Here is a 13,584-nt window from a genome sequence, read left to right on the forward strand (position 1 = left end):
TGTAAGTCACCAGTGGCGAGTGATTTTAATGAGTGTGTGTGTGTGTGTGTGTGTGTGTGTAAAAAGCTCAGCTTAATCCCCTAACAGGAAGTTTTTTACTGCTAGCTCCAGAATGGTTACCGTTCTTGTGGATTTTGAGGTGTGCACAAACTGCATACTGTTTGCGGCTGCACTTCCCTTACCATGTGACAGTGGTGACCTGTCCAGCAGGCGGTCCAGGAAGAGCACAGTCTGAAAGGTTTGCCATTTGGTGATGTCCATACTGGGGGCAGCATCGCTGCAGTCAAGCGACTCCGCGGTCCAGAGCATGCTCAGGGTCTCCACAGGTTTGGTGAGGTTGCATCCCTGAGATAGGTCCGGCTCCACTAGAGGTGGTCCTGTGCCATTCAACCAACGCTCAAACTCCAGGCCTGGAACAAGCAGAGGACAGTGGGTCAAGGAGAGCTTCAGTCACGCAGCAAAAGATTGATTTACTAGATGTAAGCAGAGGGCTCACTGCATTAAGCTATTAGGTACTATGATAATGGGTCGGGAGGTTCAGGTATTGAAGGGCCTCCATGCCAAGCAAAAATCAAGATAAGCATATGAAAGCATCAGAAACTTGTAGATAAAGAAGAACACTAAATACTTCCCAAGGAGCCTCCAGATCACACTGTACTCTGCATTCATATGTGGTAAGACCATGTTGCCAAATGTTACTAAGAATCAACAGTTTGCCTCTTGTTACATGTCACACAGCCCCTTTTGCCACTTCCATACATAGTGTGCTTGAAATGAAATGACAACGGAAGGACCAGACATCACTTTCACCAATGCGTACCTTGATACAACAGCAGAAAGCACACAAGCTAACAATGGAGTCCATGACCATGCACATCACCACCAAGAGCAGTCAAAGCACCTCATGAATCGAAAAACTTCTTTAAAGAAAAACAACTTGAACACTTTCAGGCCCAACACTAGGTGACAGGAGCTTGCACAGCATGTGTATCTACAGCCGCACAGGCCTCGAAAATGGGTTTTGAGTGACCTCAGATAAATTGCATCACAAAAGAAGCAAGAGCTTGGTAGATGTTTGTGAGAAGTTGGCCTGATATATGACGCTCACTAGTTCTAGTGATCACCTTGTATCAGTCCAAACAACCCTTATGGTGATTGGTTGTAAGTCAACCTTATAGACCAGCTATCCTAGTGGTAGCATGGACAAAAGCAGTCTTAGGCTAAACTCTATTGGCATGTGAAGCCAGCTGTTTTACCACAATATAACCTCTTGAATACCAGATGAAAGGACACCACACAGGTTGTTATGAAAATAAACAGTATATTTATTAATAACAAACACCTCTGAACTCTTTATGAGATCAGAGGGCTAAGCACATGACAATCTCTTAGGAAAAATACGATAAGTTGCACAAAATTACAATGGTGCCCTAGGGGCACGGCAAACCATCTACTAAGTAAATGGTATAAGGAAATCGATAGAAGGAATGGAGCTGTCCAGGGGCTGTAGGATCGCTGGGACCACGCTACCCTAACTTTAGGTAAGTAATAGGAGGCCCACGGGACGCGTGTGCAGAGTGTGAACTCACACGAGAGATGCGTAACAACGTCTATGGACAGTACAGTTCAAGAGAAAGGTGAGGACGGACAATCCTGACTAGTTCGGACTAAAACGACTGTGAATCTGGACACTAGGAGAGTCAAGCTACCCTTGAGCACCGAAATGCTCTTGTTTCCTCACCCACGGGCTGCGGGTGCATAGGTGCGAAGTCGTGTCGGGTTTCTGCGTTGAAGTCTATGGAGCCTGGAAGAAAAGATGCTGCAGGCGACCAGGAGGTAAGATGTCCGGTGTGATCCAAGGGTGGATCAGAGATGCTGAAGACCTGAAAGCAGAGGGGACAATGTTCAAAGTCACTTAGCCAGTGACTGGAGTGGAACCAGGAAGGAACCAGATGTCGTCGTCCCGATCAGGTGAAGAGTGGACGCTTGTCTCTGCAGCCACGTGGACCAGGAGGTGTCTTCGACGACCAGGATGAAGGCATGAGCTGTCCCACGCAGGCTCTCGCTGTCGGCGGTGTCGGATCCGGATTTGGAATCAACAGGCCTTGGCAAAGGCAACCCACGCGGTGAGTGGAAACGGCGTCTAGAGTGGACCAGGAAGGTCCAGGGTGCTCCTCTTTTGGAAGGGAGCAAGGGCCAGTCTGGAGCAACCAGACCAGCAGTGTAGTTTTCAAAGTTCGTCGTCTAGGAGGTCACTAGCCAGCCGGCAAGTGAGCAGACCACGCGTCGAGCAGCAAACAAGCAGAAGGGACCCACGCCGATCTCGTGGAAGCTGGAGGGCTGATCTTCGGTGCAGGGGCTGCTCGGGGCTGGGGCTTCTCAATCCCCAAAGCACTTGGTCGAGTTTACCTCGGGAGTCGTGCTGGAAGCGAAGTGCAGTTTCTTTCAAGATGGCCGGTCCCACGTGTCTCGTCGCACCCACGGGTCTCAGCTTTGCTGCAGATGTGAGTTGAGGTCGGAGAGGTCTGGGAATCCGGGTCTCATCGGGCTCTGAAGTTTGGATCCTCAAGGGAAGACGACAAAGGGAAGCCGCTGGACGCTTGATGGTGCCTGCAGTTGCAGGGTGGACACTCCTTGCCCACAAGGGAGATTTCTTCAGTCTTCTGTGGAGCAGAACGTTGAAGTCCAGAGTTTCTTCTTGTAGAGTAGTTCAGGATTAATCTAATTTGTAATGGGACCAGCTCCTACCATTATCCTGCTAAAGGGGGCTGTACTGGTGACTAGGTCCCTCCCCTGGGTGGGACCAGGAAGGGGGGTGGTTACACCCCCTATCCTTTGTCTGGTTTGGCGCCAGAGCTGGGGCAGGGATGCCCCAGCAACTGGTTTGAACCGGTGTATGCACAGGACACCTTGTGTGCCCCAGGCATGTCTCATTCCTTTCAGGCCTATCCTACCCAATACACAAAATCCTGTCTGGGGTGGTGCTAGCACCTCCCAAGGCAGGAAACCCTTTGTCCAAGCCTCCCTCGCTGGAAGGACCCCAAGCAGCAGGAGGTCAGACTTGTGTCTGTGGTGGCAGCATCCATTTTGTGATGCCAAGGCTCGAGTTAACTTTAACCGGGGTTTACAGTTACATACATATCGTATCCCTGGAGAAGGGTGGAATGCTACCCCCGTCGCCAGAATTGGCGAGAGGGTAGTATTCCAATTCGTATGACACCTTACTCGACATGTTTTGATAATGCTATACCAAAGTTAGCATTTAACCGCGAGGATTATAATGCACTTAAGAGTATATGGTATAGCGTTATCATGGAACAGCTATAAGGACTTGGTTCCGCAAGCTGCAGACAGGCTCAGCTCATGCCCGAGCACCATCTCACATAATTCCAAGCACTCTGCCTTCAGGATTGATAAGGCCTGCCATAGGAGTGACTGATAGGAATATATGTGTCTATTTTGGGGTTAGATATAGGCAACTATATCTACAGCAAAGGGTGAGAACACCACCTTGCCCCAGCTGTCTTACCAGCCAGTTGGGTCTGTTTAGATGGCCAGCCAGGGGTGGCATAATACAGGCTTCAGCCCCTGGTATGCCCTGGGTACACCTATGCCCTGGGTACCTAAGGTACACTGTACAGGGACTGATAAGGTGGCCTAGTACCAATTGGTAAATGCACCTAAAGTACATGGATGTTAATTTAGAGAGAGAACAGCTAGGCTGTGGGTCTGATTAGCAGGCCCACAGCCAGGGAAAGTCGTAAACCAGTGAAGCAAAAAGCAAAAATCTGGGGTGACCATAGGATTGCAGACCCCACTCTCCTACATAACCCCCCCCCCAAACTTAGGGACATTAAACTAACCTTGACCAGGTGAGTCTTCCTGTTCTAAGTGGAAATACCTTGAGAGACCATCTGCATTGCCATGGTCAGTCCCTGGTCTGTGCTCCACTGTAAAGTCCATCCCCTGTAGGGAAATGGACCACCTAAGAAGTTTGGGGTTTTCACCCTTCATCTGATTTAGCCATAAGAGGGGCTTATGGTCGGTCTGAATCTTGAAGTGAGTTCCAAACAAGTATGGCCTCAACTTCTTCAGGGCCCAAACCACAGCAAAGGCCTCCCTCTCAATAGCTGACCAACATTTCTCTCTAGGGGTCAGCCTTCTACTTATAAAAGCAATGGGCTGGTCATGACCATCAATATTCAGTTGAGATAGAACAGCTCCCACACCCAACTCAGATGCATCTGTTTGGACAATGAAGGTGTTGGAGTAGTCCGGACTCTTGAGAATAGGTGCAGTACACATGGCCTGCTTCAGGTCATCGAATGCCTTCTGACAGCTAACTGTCCACTGAACTTTCTTTGGCATTTTCTTGCTTGTCAAGTCATTAAGTGGTGTCACAATGGACCCATAATTTTTGGCAAACTTCCTATAGTAACCAGACAGGCCCAAGAAAGCTCTGACCTGTGTCTGGGTGGTTGGAGGAGCCCAGTCCTTTATGGCCTGTATCTTGCTCTCCAAGGGTTGAACCTGGCCTCCACCCACAAGGTGGCCCAGGTACACAACCTGACTCTGCCCTATCTGGCACTTGGTGGCCTTGATAGTGAGGCCTGCCTTTTGCAGGGCCTCCAAAACTTTCCTCAGGTGGATCAGAGAATTCTCCCAGGTGGAGCTGAAGACAGCAATATCATCTAGATATGCTGCACAAAAGTCATCCAACCCAGTGAGGACTTGGTTCACCAACCTTTGAAAAGTGGCAGGTGCATTTTTCAAACCAAAGGGCATCACCACAAATTGGTTATGACCTCCTGGGGTAGAAAATGCTGTTTTGGCCTTGACATCTTCAGCTAACCTGATCTGCCAATAACCAGCTGTTAGGTCAAATGTACTCAAGAAAGTTGCAGAAGCCAACTTGTCTAAGTTCATCTGCCCTAGGTATTGGATGGGCATCTGTCTTAGTGACAGCATTGAGACCCCCCCTGTAGGCTACACAAAACCTCATCTCTCTCTTACCATCCTGGGTGTGAGGTTTTGGCACTAGAACTACAGGACTAGCCCAAGGGCTCTCTGAGGGTTCAATGACTCCCAATTCCAACATCTTTTGGACTTCTTTCTTTATGCAGTCCCTGACGTGGTCAGGTTGCCTGTAGATTTTACTCTTGACAGGCAGACTGTCACCAGTGTCCACCTCATGGGTGCACCAGTTTGTCTGACTGGGTGTCAGTGAGAACATTTGTCTAAAGGATTGAAGAACTTGTTTGCAATCCTCTTGTTGATGCTCAGAGAGGCTGTCAGAAAAGACTACACCATCAACTGACCCATCATCAGGGTTCTGAGTGAGCAAGTCTGGGAGAGGGTCACTCTCTTCCTCCTGTCCCTCATCTGTTGCCATGAGCAAGCCCATGTTTTCCCTGTCGACAAATGCCTTGAGCCTGTTAACATGAAGCACCCTGTGGGGGCTCCTGGGAGTTCCAAGGTCCACCAGGTAGGCGACCTCTCCCTTTTGCTCAATAATGGTATGGGGTCCAGACCATCTGTCTTGGAGAGCTGCTGGGGCCACTAGCGCCAACACCCACACCTTCTGTCCTGCATTGTACACAGTTAGGACAGCCTTTTGGTCATGCCAAGCTTTTTGAAGTTCTTGGCTGGCCTCAAGGTTTTTGGATGCCTTCTCCATGTACTCTGCCATCCTGGAGCAGAGACCAAGTACATAGTCCACTATGTCAAGTTTAGGCTTTTTGAGAGGTAACTCCCATCCTTCCTTTACAAGACATAGGGGTCCTCTTACAGGATGCTCAAACAGAAGCTCAAAAGGGCTGTAGCCAACCCCCTTCTGTGGGACCTCTCTGTAAGCAAACAGGAGGCAGGGTAAAAGGATGTCCCATCTTCACCTAAGCTTTTCAGGTAACCCTTTTATCATCCCTTTGAGGGTCTTGTTGAATCTTTCAACAAGCCCATTGCACTGTGGGTGATAGGGTGTGGTAAATTTGTAGTTTACACCACACTCCTTCCACATTGCAGTCAAGTATCCGGACATGAAGTTTGCACCTCTGTCAGAGACAACCTCCTTAGGAAACCCCACTGTGGAGAAAACTCCAAGCAGGCCCTGCCACAACAGGAGCTGTAGTGGTCCTAAGGGGAATAGCTTCTGGATACCTGGTGGCATGATCCACTACCACCAGTATAAATCTGTGCCCAGAGGCTGTTGGGGGGTCCATTGGTCCAACAATGTCTATCCCCACTCCCTCAAAGGGTACCCCCACCACAGGTAGTGGTATAAGGGGGGGCCTTTGTTGTGCCACCTGATTTGCCACTGGCTTGAGAGGTGACACATGAGCGACAAAACTCTTTGGTGTCTTCAGACATATGAGGCCAGTGAAAGTGTGGGGCAAGCCTGTCCCAAGTCTGGTTCTGGCCTAAGTGACCTGCAAGGGGAATCTCATGGGCTAAGGTGAGAAGGAAACCTCTAAGAGACAAGGGGATGACCAGCCTCCTGGTAGCACCAGGCTTGGGGTCTCTTGCCTCAGAGTATAGGTGTCCTTCATCCCAATATAACTTATGGGCACCTGTAGCATTCCCTGCAGCCTGCTGTCTGAGGGGTTCAAGGGAGGAACAGTCTAACTGTGCCTGTCTCAAGTCTGCCCTGGAAGGTCCCCCTGTCCCAAGAAACTCAACCTGTTCAGGTTCAAGCTCTTCTAGGACAGTTCCTTATGGGGTCTTTGGATCAGCCTCCTGAGAGAGCTGATCCTCAACCTGAGGCAGGGGGGAAGGCTCAGCCTTACCCCCACTGCTCTTCCTCTTGGGTAGTGTCTGGTCCATTCTTCCAGGATCCAGCACTTGTTCAGCTGGGCATTTCTTGGCCTGTGACCTGGTCACAACAAGGACATGCGAGGAGAGACCTAGCATTTCTACATGAGTCCTGTACTCCACATCTGACCACAGTGAGGATTCCAAATCATTGCCCAAAAGACAATCCACTGGGAGGTCTGAACTAACTACAACCCTTTTGAGGCCAGTTACCCCTCCCCAGGAGAAATTAACAACTGCCATACTGTGATTGGTAGTGACATTTCTAGCATTGGTCACTAGGTAGTCTGAACCTAGCGTGATCTGGTCAGGGTCCACAAATGTTGGTGTCACCATAGTGACACTGGCACATGTGTCCCTGTAGGCCTGAGCCATTTTTCCATTGATTAAAGGCGTTTGCCTGTATTTGCCCAGAGTACTAGGACTTACAGTAGGGGCCATATCCATGTCCCCAGTACAAACAAGAACTGCCCGAGTAGGTGTCCTGACTAAGTCAGAACCCACCTCGGTTCCCAGGGTTAACCCAACTATAGCCTTGGGAGGTACACTACCACTACTAACTGTACTAGGGGGTGCAGGTGTCTTAGGGACAGTAGTAGTAGGAGTTTGGCCTTTCTTGGTGCACTCACTAAACCAGTGAGTCTTACTTTTACAGTATTGGCACCATGGTTTCTTAGGATCATCATTCTTCTTCTTTTGGGAATTCTGGGACCCACCCTCCTTAGATTGTTGGGGCCCTGTTGAAGACTTCTGGTCATTTTGCTTATTCTCATTATTACCCTTCTGGTCTGCTTTCTTCTGGCCACCACCCTGGTTCTGCTGCTTGACTCTTGTTCTGAGCCATCTGTCTGCCTTCTTTCCCAATTCTTGGGGAGAGGTCAGATCTGAGTCAATCAAGTGCTGGTGCAACAACTGGTTCTGACAATTATTTAAGATTTGCTCTCTCATAATTAGATTATACAATCCTGTGTAATCAGTAACTTTACTTCCCAGTAACCAGCCTTCCAAAGCCCTAGTGGCACAATCAACAAAGTCAGTCCAATCTTGAGCCTGAGTTTTTTCTGGGTGTCTCTGAACATTAACCTGTACTGTTCAGTTGTTAAGCCAAACCCATCAATCAGTGCAGTTTTCAAGACTTGGTGATCATTAGCATCCTCATCTCTAACAGTGAGGAGCTTATCTCTACCTTTACTTTCAAAGGAGAGCCACAATATAGCTGCCCACGGACTCTGGGGTACCTGCTGTACTTTGCAGGCTCTCTCCAGTGCAGTTATCCACTTGTGGATATCATCTCCTGTCTTATAGGAGGGCACTATTTTACTCGGGTTTCTAGTATCAAAACCCCTTTCTTTATCCCTAGGGATATTGCTGCCACCAGTGGGGACTACCCCACTCAACTGTTGCTCTCTGGCAAAGGCAAGTTTCTCTTTGGCAAGGGCAAGTTCTTCCCTTTCAATCCTCAGATTCACTTCCCTCATCTTTGCTTCATGCTCTCTTCTCTGAGGGGATGTCATCCCTCTCTGAGAAGATGCCTGAGAGACATGGGTGTGAATAGATCTGGACTGAGATCTAACTAGTCTACTCCCAATGTTAGGCCTGCTTGAGGGCAGTCTTGGGGCTCCCCCAGTACCACTTTCAGGTAGGCTTAAATTGGCCCTGGTGAGTCTGCTGACTACTACTGGATCTTTGTCTGCCTCATCCCCAGAGGACTCTTCCTCCTCCTCCTCATCTACATTCTCTGTTTCAGGGGGGTTGGAGTCAGGATTACCTTCTAAGGGGGGCATGCTCCCATCTGGATTAGAGGGGCCTGGGTTAGAAGCCCTTCTAGCATCATATGTCTCTAAGAGACCTAACAGAAAAGGAATTGTAGGGTTAGAACCCTGTTTCAATTTCCTGGAGGTACACAATTGTCTCATCTCCTGGAAACTGAGAGCTGCATATCTGGAAAGGACCTGTGGAGGGTCACTAACCACTAGGGGAGTCTCTGAAGTCTCTTCATGGGTAGACATGCTTTCTAGTGAGGTGTAAGTGATGCACCTACCTACACTATGGGTTTTCCTACTGATCCCTTGCTAAGAGTTGTAGTCAGGGTGTGCTAGGCCCTTTCTACTACAACAGCTGGTTCAGTAGCACTCAGAGTATTTCTAAGCTTGTTATATGTACCTATGGTACCTTATGTGATCTTTCAAATGATATTTCAAGATTATATTTGGTAAAAACAACAGCAAGCTCAAATCCCAACCGCTGCACACCAATGTGAGAAGTTGGCCTGATATATGATGCTCACTAGTTCTAGTGATCACCTTGTATCAGTCCAAACAACCCTTATGGTGATTGGTTGTAAGTCAACCTTATAGACCAGGTATCCTAATGGTAGCATGGACAAAGCAGTCTTAGGCTAAACTCTTTTGGCATGTGAAGCCAGCTGTTTTACCACAATATAACCCCTAGAATACCAGATGAAACAACACCACACAGGTTGGTATGAAAATAAACAGTATATTTATTAATAACAAACACCTCTGAACTCTTTATGAGAACAGAGGGCTAAGCACATGACAATCTCTTAGGAAAAATACGATAAGTTGCACAAAATTACAATGGTGCCCTAGGGGCACGGCAAACCATATACTAAGTAAATGGTATAAGGAAATCGATAGAAGGAATGGAGCTGTCCAGAGGCTGTAGGATCGCTGGGACCACGCTACCCTAACTTTAGGTAAGTAATAGGAGGCCCACGGGACGCGAGTGCAGAGTGTGAACTCACACGCGAGATGCGCAACAACGTCTATGGACAGTACAGTTCAAGAGAAAGGTGAGTACGGACAATCCTGACTAGTTAGGACTAAAACGACTGTGAATCTGGACACTAGGAGAGTCAAGCTACCCTTGAGCACCGAAATTGAATATGCTACTTACCAGTATGCATCTGTTCTTGGCATGTAGGGCTGCTGACATTCATATCTATAGCATAGATCGCCGCCTAGTGTTGGGTCCAGATGATTGCACATTGTTGTCCTGGAAGCGTCTTCGAAGTATCACGAGATAGGTGGCTCCTCCCCTGGACTACAGTGCGCATGGGCATCGACTCCATCCTCAGATTGTTTTTAGCCATTGTGGCAAAGATGGAGTGTAATAGTGTAAGCGATGGCCATGCTTAAGAGTAAATGCAAGAAAGTCTGCAGCCGCTACAGGCGCCGGGGAGGAGGGCAGGCGATATGAATGTCAGCAGCCCTACATGCCAAGAACAGATGCATACTGGTAAGTAGCATATTCAGTTCGAGGCATGTGGGCTGCTGAATTCATATCTATAGCATAGAATACTTAGCAGTCCCTCCATTAACGGCGGCCGCCCGTGCCAGCTGCAGAAGTCTGAAATAGTGTTTTAAGAACAGCCTGTCCTACAGCTGCCTGCTGTTTGGAGTGTACATCTACGCAGTAATGCTTTGTAAATGTATGTGGTGTAGACCATGTGACTTCTCTACAAATATCTTCTAAAGGAATATTACCCAGGAACGCCATGGAGGCCCCCAACTTGCGGGTGGAGTGGGCTCTGGGTGGGACCGTTAAGGTGCGCTTAGCCTTGTGATAGCAAATATGAATACACTTAACGATCCACCTGGCTATCCCTGCTTTTGAAATGGGGTTGCCTTTGTGCTGGGCTGAGAAGGCAACAAAGAGCTGTTGTGTTTTTCTAAAATCTTTTGTTCTATCAATGTAGTACATCAACGCTCTTTTGACATCAAGAGTGTGGAGCATTCTAGGGATAAAGCGAAAATAGCTGGTATCTGGTCTCAGGACAATGCTAGGAAGTATCTCTCTTTAAAAATGGATGCACATGAATATGGTGAAACAATCGGGCGAAGGCTGGCGATTCAATTACGAATTAAAGAGTCGGCCAGAAATATTGCTCAAATGAGAGACTCTGAAGGCACGATACAATCGGCACCACAAGAGATACTTAATATTTTCCAACGATTTTATTCTGAGCTATATGAGGGATCATTTTGTTCAGGATTAAACTGGAACATATTATTTGCAAAGGGCCTAAAAAAGGTGGACCCCTCCGCCTCTTTGGGCCTAGAGGATATAATTACCGAGGAGGAGTTGGATAGAGCTGTTAAGAGTTTAGCAAAGGGTAAAGCCGCTGGTCCCGACAGATTACCAAGCGAAATATACTTACAATTTTACCAGGACATAAAAAAAGAACTTCTAAAAACAGTGAGGGAAGCTCAGGTGGGGAATCCCCCGAGAACATGGGCGGAAGCTACTATTGCCGTTTTTTGTAAAAAAGGGAAAACGCCAGATTCCGTAGGGTCATATAGACCGATTTCGTTGTTAAATTCTGACAATAAAATATACTCTAAAATCTTAGCTAACCGGTTGTCAGATTGTATTACCCCTTTAGTTTCACAACATCAACATGGATTTATCCCTAGAAGGGGGACGACAGAACATGTAAATACAGTTATATCTCTTTTTGATACGGGTTCAGTATATAAGAATGATTTAGCGCTGATTCTGCTGGACGCGGAAAAAGCGTTTGATCGTGTGCAATGGGAGTATCTTTGGCAAATAATGAGCAAAATGGGATTTGGGGGAGGATTCATTGGAGCAATACAATCTTTGTATTTAAAACCAGTAGCAAAGATTTCAGTTATGGGCCAACTCTCCAAAACAGTCATTATAACACGAGGCACACGACAAGGTTGCCCGTGCTCTCCTCTTTTATTTGCTCTCTACATAAACCCTTTCATTGAGTTATTAGACCAGAATATTTTGATCACCCCTTATAAAATCCAGAATCTTTATTTTTCGGTGTTTGCATACGCCGACGACATAGCAGTGGTAACAACCAATCCTGCAACAGCGATTAAACAAATTGAACGATTAGCATACATATTTGGACTGATAACAGGTTATAAATTGAACGAGACCAAAACCCAAATTCTTTGCTCTGATACAATTGTTTGGGCTGATAGTAGGGTGGTTAAAGAGGTGACCTATTTGGGAATTCTAATTAGGGCAAATATGGCGGAAATTGTGCAAGTTAATTGGAATACTCTAATGTTAAAAATCACGGCATCGCTGGATAGATGGGAAAGGCTCTATTTAACTATCATTGGAAGATCAAATGTGATAAAAATGAATATACTGCCAAAGGTACTTTACTTGTTTAGATCAATACCTTTAGAAATTACTAAGGATAAGATACAGAACTTGCAATCTAAATGCGGGAAATTTATATGGAGCCCGGAGAGACCTAGAAGGGCAATGAAATATATGACGTTGCCAACTTTAAGGGGAGGAATGGGGGTACCTGATTTCTTTCTTTATTATGTTACTTGTTTTTTATTGAAAATGAAAAATTTAATAACAGGAGTTAACGAAATGGATGATGTCAACATGCCAAATATTTTTGATATGCAGTTGGGGCCTAATGCAAAACTTATTTTTGTAAAAGAAATTGATGGGAGCTACTTCAAGCGAACAAGGTTCAAGGTAATCATGGGGGCTTTCAAGGTTTGGAAATGGTATATGAAAAATATGGAATTACCAAGAGTTTCATATTACACTCCGTTTAATGCACACAGGATTTTACCAGGTATTTTTTCTGATGTTATGGCCAATAAGTGGCAGCAAAAAGGTATTAAGACGCTAGGACATATGGTCAATATAAATGGGAATTGTAAATCTTTTGAAGAGCTCAAGGATGAATATTCACTGCCTAGATGGTATTTTTTTAAATACCTCCAAATACGGGATTATTTAACTCGAAGGGGTGGAAGCTTAAATCAACATCAAGTTATTGAAGAAATACGTAGAACAGCTAAAATTGGAGTAATCTATCAATCCTTGATCTCTGCTAAAAAAGATGATATGGATAGAGTGCAGTTGAAATGGAGAGAGTTGTTAGGTGATTCCGATATTAATATAGAGGATTTGTTAATTTTATCTAAGGAAGGGCTCATGCGGCAAATTTGAAAGCTCAGTTTTTTAAGTCACTATATGATTTATATTATACGCCCAAGAGAATGGCGAATTGGATTCTGGGAAGTCAGGGCAAATGCTTCCGCTGTGACGAGAACAATAATAGGCAATAATTAGGCACACTGACACTCGTTCACGTACCATCTTCCTGCCACCACCGACGTAGACCATTTTAGGCGTCGGCCGGCGGTGGGCGCCATCTTAGGAGCAGCGGGGTCAGCGCTCTAGTCGCGCAGGACTCCCGCCCTCCGACGATATTTAAATTCATGGTTTAGAGGCCGCACTGCCTTAGAAGCTCTCCCCGTGACAGCTGCAGGGGCTGCGAGCTAACGCTGCATTACCAGTGCTTGTGGACAACGAATTAGCCATTTATAATCGTTTTTAAATTTCAGACAGGAAAATTGTTGGATCGTTTTTTTAAATTGTATTTTGGGGGGCTATTTACTAGAATTAACTGGGAACAATAATTAGGCACACTGACACTCGTTCACGTACCATCTTCCTGCCACCACCGACGTAGACCATTTTAGGCGTCGGCCGGCGGTGGGCGCCATCTTAGGAGCAAGCGGGGTCAGCGCTCTAGTCGCGCAGGACTCCCACCCTCCTCATACTATAATATGTGTGTCATAACCAGACGGCGCAGCGGGCTGGCGCAGCGGGCGCGCGCCGAAGCCGCGCCAAAGCCAAGCCCGTCTGCGCCCGTCCGAGCCTGGACCGAGCCCAGGGCCACCCCCCCTGCCTCACCAAGAGCACCAAGGTTGGTGTATTCCTCATATGATTTACATG

General features: G+C 46.9%; 1 protein-coding gene across 1 annotated transcript in view; it reads right to left on the bottom strand.

The window, feature by feature from the left end:
- The window catches only part of RNPEPL1 (arginyl aminopeptidase like 1), a 139,441-nt gene that overhangs the window by 16,788 nt on the left and 109,069 nt on the right, over positions 1-13,584 (bottom strand). Inside the window, exon 9 of the mRNA XM_078665847.1 lies at positions 183-410. Coding sequence (XP_078521973.1) covers positions 183-410 — 228 coding nt within the window. The remainder of the gene's footprint in view (positions 1-182; positions 411-13,584) is intronic.

Source organism: Lissotriton helveticus, chromosome 11, assembly GCF_964261635.1.
Source record: "Lissotriton helveticus chromosome 11, aLisHel1.1, whole genome shotgun sequence".
NCBI lineage: Eukaryota > Metazoa > Chordata > Amphibia > Caudata > Salamandridae > Lissotriton > Lissotriton helveticus.